At 39.5% G+C, this 6975-nt stretch overlaps 1 protein-coding gene across 4 annotated transcripts; it reads left to right on the top strand.

Annotated features, from left to right (window-relative positions):
* The first annotated feature begins 9 nt into the window (after positions 1-9).
* On the top strand, positions 10-3718 carry cmklr2 (chemerin chemokine-like receptor 2). Of its 4 annotated transcripts, none has more exons than XM_077616663.1 (3): positions 11-595; positions 1505-1571; positions 1648-3718. In XM_077616663.1, the coding sequence occupies exons 2-3, from the start codon at positions 1549-1551 to the stop codon at positions 2756-2758; spliced, it is 1134 nt and encodes a 377-aa protein (XP_077472789.1). In that variant the 5' UTR covers positions 11-595; positions 1505-1548; the 3' UTR covers positions 2759-3718. The 4 variants fall into 4 exon arrangements, with proteins under 4 accessions (XP_077472788.1, XP_077472789.1, XP_077472791.1 ...); XM_077616664.1 differs by having other exon boundaries at positions 196-595; positions 1662-3718; XM_077616662.1 differs by having other exon boundaries at positions 10-1571.
* Positions 3719-6975: the final 3257 nt, after the last annotated feature.

The raw sequence follows: 6975 nt of genomic DNA, 5'->3' as shown, positions 1-6975 counted from the left end.
CACATTTAACCAATTAAATTCGAATGATTTATAAGTTTATTTCTGAAAGCAGCCAGTTTGAACACCCCTGGTTTAGGGAGTATGCAGGCAAACGTGTCATTTTATTGAAAATGCTGCCAAAAAACGCAACGCTCTAAATCAGTGAAGGACTGTGCACGCTTGGCACACGCCTGACATTTTGGCATGTCGTTAAAAAAATCTGCAAGATTCAATTCCTCTGTGTTTATTGAGCGGCTGTGAGGAGAAGCCAAAGCGCCAATGAATGAACGCATTCTTGTCCGCGCGGGCGACCAATAACAACTTTGCTCCCCTCCGTGGTGCGTGCGTACGTGCGTGCGTGCGTGCGTGCGTACGTGCGTGCGCTCGAAGGCTAGGCGCGCCCACTCCACACATCTCCGCGCAAAAAGGAACCCACCATCCAACAAAGTTTAGTTTGGATGGCTTCGCGGAAAGAGAACACACGGTCGTCTGGACGGAGACGTTTAGCGGCGGGATCCGGAAAAGAGCAAGTCCAGGGCGGCCAGCGATTTTTCATCGGCGACTCCAGCTCGTTGGATGGGGATTTAAATTCCTCCACTTGCATCTACTGAGCTCGGTATGATAGCCTTGTAATCTATTTAATAGTGTGGAAAAGGCATGCAGATGAGGAATCTGGGCAGTTATGTAAAGGAGAAAATGATGCTGAGTGGAACTGATGTATGCGCACTGTATTAAGATGTTGTCATTCTTCACTTTACAGTGGTTTTAGTGATAGTTTCCCCCTCAATATTAAAATGTTCCGTTTTTTTTTAAGTAATCCCAAAAATGACTAATTGCTCAGAGTGAATTGTTTTGAAGGCCATAAAAGCTGTATTATCCATAAAATGGAACTATAGTGCATTTTTCCGGTCCTCCGTCAAGCTTGTGTATTTTTCCCCACTCACATTTGTATTACTGTAATTCATAAAATTGCACGACAGCGAAGGTTGACAATATTTTACACTAAAACAATTCATAATAACAATTCCTTGCCTAATTGTCAATAATATGCGACTGAAAATAGTAGTTGAGGGACAAGTAAATATTATTTTTTTATCTTTTCAAGGTCTACAAAACTAAGTTTTTATCAGTGTGCCGTAAAATGATTACAAAGCAGTAGCGTTACGTCATCGCGCTGTTGATAAACCATTGCACTTTTAACCTTGGTGGATTTAATCATAATTTTAGCTTCTATCTCGAATCTCGAATTGAATGTACTAACTAAAGTACAGTGTATCGCTCTTCCACTTTTGAAAAGTTACAAAATGTCATATGAAGAAGACTTCGACTTTTCACTCGAATAGCTGACTGCAGTGGAAAGTAACTTACACAACTATTATGTCTATCCTTTCAACAACAACAAAAAAAGTTCCTTAACCGTGCAAGCAGAGAATGATTCATGCACTTGTGGTTCCTCCTGCCTTTTCTGTCAACCATGTCACTTGCTGCAATATTGAGCCAAGGGGATGTTCACAATATGTTCCAGGCTTATCCAGGGCACACCCAGCACTACTTCAACACAGAAAGCGAATGACATTTTGGAAACCTTCCAGGTGTGAGGCTCAAACTCCGCAGTTACTTTCATCCCAATTTCTTGATTGCCATCATCTTCCTCAATTTGACCATCAGATTTCCCCTCGCAGGCAATCTCCAAACAGCAATGGACGACTCCGGCGAGGATTACGGAAACTACAGCTACGACTACTACCTGGAGTACGGCGACGCCGATGAACTCAAAGTCGACCACAGGCAGAAAGAAGCCATGCACATCATCTCGGTGGTCATTTACATCATTTCCTTCATCCTGGGTCTGATCGGAAACGGAACTGTCATCTGGGTGACGGGATGCAAGAGCAAAAGGACCGTCAACAACATCTGGTTGCTCAACCTGGCTTTGGCCGACTTTGTCTTCGTCCTCTTCCTCCCCTTCTACATCGACTACATCCTACGCGACTTTCACTGGGATTTCGGCGTGGCCATATGCAAGATTAACTCCTTCGTGTTGGTCATGAACATGTACGCCAGCGTTCTGTTCCTCACCGTGCTCAGCGTGGACAGATACGTCTCACTGGTATATCACAACTGGTCCCAGAGGTACCGAACGGTGGGCCGAGCCTGGTTCACCAGCGCTTGCATATGGGTCGCGTCCGCCACCATGAGCTGCCCTGCGCTCATCTTCCGGGACACGGTGCGCTTACACGACAAAGTAGTGTGTTTCAATAACTTCCACGCGCAGGATGGACACTCAGCGGCCACCACACACATTCTAATAGTCTCCATCCGTACCACGGTGGGCTTCCTCCTGCCTTTCTCCGCTATCTGTGTGACTGGCATCCTTCTGACAGTGAGGGTGAACCAATCCCACGGCTCCGTCCGCCTGTCCAGCTTCACCAAAACAGTCTCAGCCATGATCCTGGCCTTCTTTTTATGCTGGGCCCCTTTCCACATTTTTAGCCTAATGGAGCTATCCATACATTCCTCACTCTATCTACATAATGTACTCAAGAAGGGATTTCCTCTGGCCAACAGCTTAGGATTTTTCCATAGCTGCGTTAACCCAGTGCTCTATGTGCTTCTGGGTAAAAAAGTGCGTCACATCCTGAAACGCGCATGCCTGGACATAACCAAAAGCTCCCTGAGAGAACTCAGCCAGTCTGTGTCAGCTACTGACATGGAATCTCTCCCAGGAGCCCCTCTTGACGGCATACCAGAAGAGCCCGTGGCCTCATCAACTCTGTGATTGTAGCTGTTGGGGGAAGAAAAAAAAACAACAGTGAGTTTGGCTTTTATCAACTTGTAATGATTTTTAAAAATCCAAACTTTTTTCTTATTTCCTGAGATGTATAAATGAATCACCTCCATAGAATGTTGAAGTAACTTTTCACAAGGGGACTGTGTGTTGTTGCCTTTTTTTACATCTTCAACAATTATAATGAATGGAAAAATGACATAAAGTCCACTACAAAGTGTCATTCTGTTTTCTTTTCAATTGGGGATTAGTCATGAAAAGTTGGCATACTAGAGCAAGGCTGAGGAAGAATAACACCACAAACAAATGGTGACATTGGAATAAAGTCTCTATTTAAATGGGCTATTTTAAAGGTGATAGTATTGTCAAAATTCACAAGAACACCAAATATACACACTGTATTTTTGTAATATTACAACTTTTTTCCATACAAATACTGCCTTTCTATCCATAATACATATTATATTTAAGTTTCTCTTTTGACTCTAAGCATTGTTATCTTGTTTTTTTGTATCAATGTGGCACAAGTAACACTATGTTACAATCATAATACTACATTATTTAATTAAACAGTCAGTTTGCTAACATAATAAACATGTTTCAAATACTATATTCTCTAAACTGTGAAAATATTAATATCCATGAAGTCTGGGGTGACAAAAATAGAGAGCAATCTGAACACAACTTTAATGAATAGAAGGCTTGAATGTTTTCTATAAAATTAATTTTACAGGAGATGGGAAATGATGTTGATGGTGATATTTTAATGATGTTACTTGGCAAATGGATGTGAAATGAACGTGTCTAAAGTAGTTAGTGAAACAAACTGCTTTTGTATGAATGTATTTTCTTCTATAGAGCAGATTTATTTGTAGAAATTTCAAATGTAAACAGTATTTCCATCTTAATATATCTCCACTAAATGGCACCAAATAAACTTGCTCTACTGTATTTTGTTTGGACTGTTTCCGTTGTTTTTCTTAGCAGAGTGTCTGAGTTATGCCATTTAAGCTTTGAACCTTTGTTTACAAAATGACATAAACTTCTCCAGGCCTGCTATTTAGAAATGAGTCCAGATGTGCCTCGTATTTTGTTTTTTTTCTTTCCCCAATGACTCTGGTGCTTACAAATTCAATTATTTCCTGTTTATTCCACCCTGTAAAACTTTGACATGACAAATGTCTAGACAATATCTTCTTACTAAAATAATTGCTAAATGTCATATTTTGATGATTAATCTGTTGACCTTTTTCATTCCCAAAGGCTAATATTTTCAAACTGGATTCCAAAATGTTACAAATAAACCTCAAATTTACATTATCGACACCATTTCAGACTACTATATCTTCAAAACTGCTGTGGTACAGTAGTAGAACAACAATAAATTCAGATGTAAAATGATACATGTTTATGGGGAACTATATTATATATATATTGATTGTGGCTATCGCTCACATAACAGTCGTCGACTGTCTTTTCCAGCAAAGCTGACTGTATTTTTTTATTCAAAGGAGGCTTAACTGCAGCAAACAATGATAACAGTATGTCACGTCATAAACTCACTAATTGAGTTTGTTTGTGACAGTGCACATCTTTGTTTCTGCTGAGTGACCCGTTTTCAATGGGATATGCAAAGTAGAGAAAATTATGAAGACTTTTTCACTAATGTATAGCAAATTTGTCAGCCACCTCATTTGATTTAATGTAACTCGGAATGAATACCTTTGCATTATAATACAAGCATACTGTGAGGCTTGTGACATATCAATAGCAATATGCAAGATTTTCATCAAATGGTCCTAATGTTTGGAAAGACATTAAGGAAACACATTTTGTGGAAATACTTTGAACACGATTGTCAACAGTTAAGGCAAGACCTTTGAACTGAGTTGGTCGCATTGATGCGTCACTGCCTTGGTTTTAACACTAGCAGTGAGATTACAGGACCTGATGGATGATGTTCATGTCGGAATGGTCTGGGAATGTTAATGATATGCCTAATACAAGCCTTGTAAGTTGTAATTGTATTCCATACTCTATTTGATGTACCTGTCTTGGTCAATGTCAACGTTTTTTTCTCCAGGAAGGGTGACTCTTTTGTTAATTCGGTTGCTTTTGGTAGGATAACATGCACACACCAGGTCCTAAAATGCGATAATGATGAATAACGGATCCCATACAAACCCAGCTACGGTTTTGGATACATGGATGAGAAAATGGGCAAATGCAATGCATATTGTAGAACGCTGCTGAAAAATTTAGGGCATGTAAACATGGGAAATGTTCAAAACAGACATCATGAATCTTAGTGAGTCAGCGGAGAAAGATTGCATTAGGAAGTCCCATTTAACATTTTTGACAAGCTTCAGTGAATGTTATCACCCAAGTACGGGCCTGCTCTTAGAATGTTATCTTCCTGTGCCGAGGATAGACTAGGCCTAGGCATCTTATTGTGTTTGGTAGCAGTGTGATCTGGAAAATATGTAATGCTGGTGTTAATAGCAGCTCCACTATTAACCATTGCTCAAGTGCACACATCAGCATTGTATGGGGGGTGGGGGGTGTATGGATGACTCAAGGTGTTTGACATGGGATAGTACTGGAAGGAAAAGCATTAAGTTGACGTGTGAATATATATAAGTGGTACTTTATCTTCAATTAATCTATCTCTGCAAGGCTGCCCTTCAAGAAGTCGCACGTAATTGTGGGTTTACGCCAGAATTTGACGATATCAGAAAGAATTCACCAATGGTGATGTCTGTTATAGGAGCTGACACTGGCTACTTTACTGGCAATGACCTCCAAAAGGACAGCTTTATAATTCATCAAGGTCAGCTTCACCGTTCCCAAGCAAAAGTGCTCTCTTTATATCCCATCTATCCTGGAATAACTGAGTTCACAACGAGATTGCTAAATCCAAACGGCACCATAGCAAAGTCAGGTGCACTGCTTGTTGGAATGGTTTGTGTTTTCATTACAAGGCCACTTTCCTGCTTATTAAGAATAATGTTCATTAATTCATTGGTGATTTTTGATACTTCATACAGTTCTGGCAAATAAAAAAATAATTTATAATAAAGAATTATCTAAATTTAGCAGATATCAGATCATGCAGAGAACAGAAAATTAAATGAAAGTGAGACAAACTGTTAGTTTTTGGCAATTGCATATTGATTGCAAATTATTTTTTTCTTGTGCCTTCTAAATGCTCCTCTATTTGTAAATTGATGAAATTCAGCCTAATTACTGGAATGTGTGTAGCCCCTTTTAGCTCACAAGTGATAAAAGAGTGGCATAGGTGTGCTCATTGCATGATATCACACGTTTCTGTGCGACACATGCTCATACAAAATGTAGCACCCACGTGAACTCGCAGGATTGCGTACAAAAGACCATGGGGGCTTTGGCTGTGAAGGATTACGGGAGTCATATCTGAGGTGAATTACCGCTCCAGCTGACCTCATTTCATTAAAGGTATAATAGAAAAGTGAACATTTTATGTCATTTTAGATCACCGTCCCTGGAAAAAGACACCCTTGATGGAATGTGAAAAAGACAAGCAGTCTTTTCATTCGATATGTTGACTTTGGAGAACAGGGGGGCAAGTAGTAAGATAGGTAATAAGATGTCCAAGGTCAACTGTTCTCAACCTTCAAGTGTTTATAGTGAAGGAAGCACTATCAAAGGTATATGTATTATTATATCATCAAGGTTGCCAAGTCAGGTTGGGAACAAAGCATTTGTGATGCAGCTCTCACATTGTTTGTTTTCATTGTTGCTAGAGTACATTTTAATGCGTGGAAATAATATCATTTAATGGCAGACCATTAAGTTGTCATGCATAAGGCATATTTGTGCATCATTGTACTGCATTTTACATTTATTCTTTATGTTTCAACATTATGATAATTATTTTATTTATTAATTGGTTTATCATGTTTTATCATTTTATTAGAGGGTTTGATGAACGTGCATCTTGCGTATTTTACCGGAGAAGTATACAGTTATGCTCCCTAAAAATTGTTTCAAATAATTTATTAATTGCATTCACTGATTGGCACAATGTGAATTTTTTTTTGGGGGGGGGGGATCATTTTTAGGCCTCAGTCATTATTTTCATGATGCTGAGCATTAAACTCACATGCCTTTTTTCAGCCCTGCAGATGCACTGCATATGGACATATAATCGGCTTTTTAGCAGTTTTAAT

The sequence above is a fragment of the Stigmatopora argus genome, chromosome 13, assembly GCF_051989625.1.
Source record: "Stigmatopora argus isolate UIUO_Sarg chromosome 13, RoL_Sarg_1.0, whole genome shotgun sequence".
Taxonomy (NCBI): domain Eukaryota; kingdom Metazoa; phylum Chordata; class Actinopteri; order Syngnathiformes; family Syngnathidae; genus Stigmatopora; species Stigmatopora argus.
The sequence above is the reverse complement of the archived record's forward strand: the minus strand, read 5'-3'. Positions and strand labels throughout refer to the sequence as shown.

Bases quoted from the DNA above. Each gene is read 5' to 3' on its own strand.
- cmklr2 (XM_077616662.1), top strand. From the start codon at position 1,411: ATGATTCATGCACTTGTGGTTCCTCCTGCCTTTTCTGTCAACCATGTC. The intron at 1,572-1,647 runs GTGTGAGGCTCA...TTTGACCATCAG, and splicing joins ACATTTTGGAAACCTTCCAG to ATTTCCCCTCGCAGGCAATC.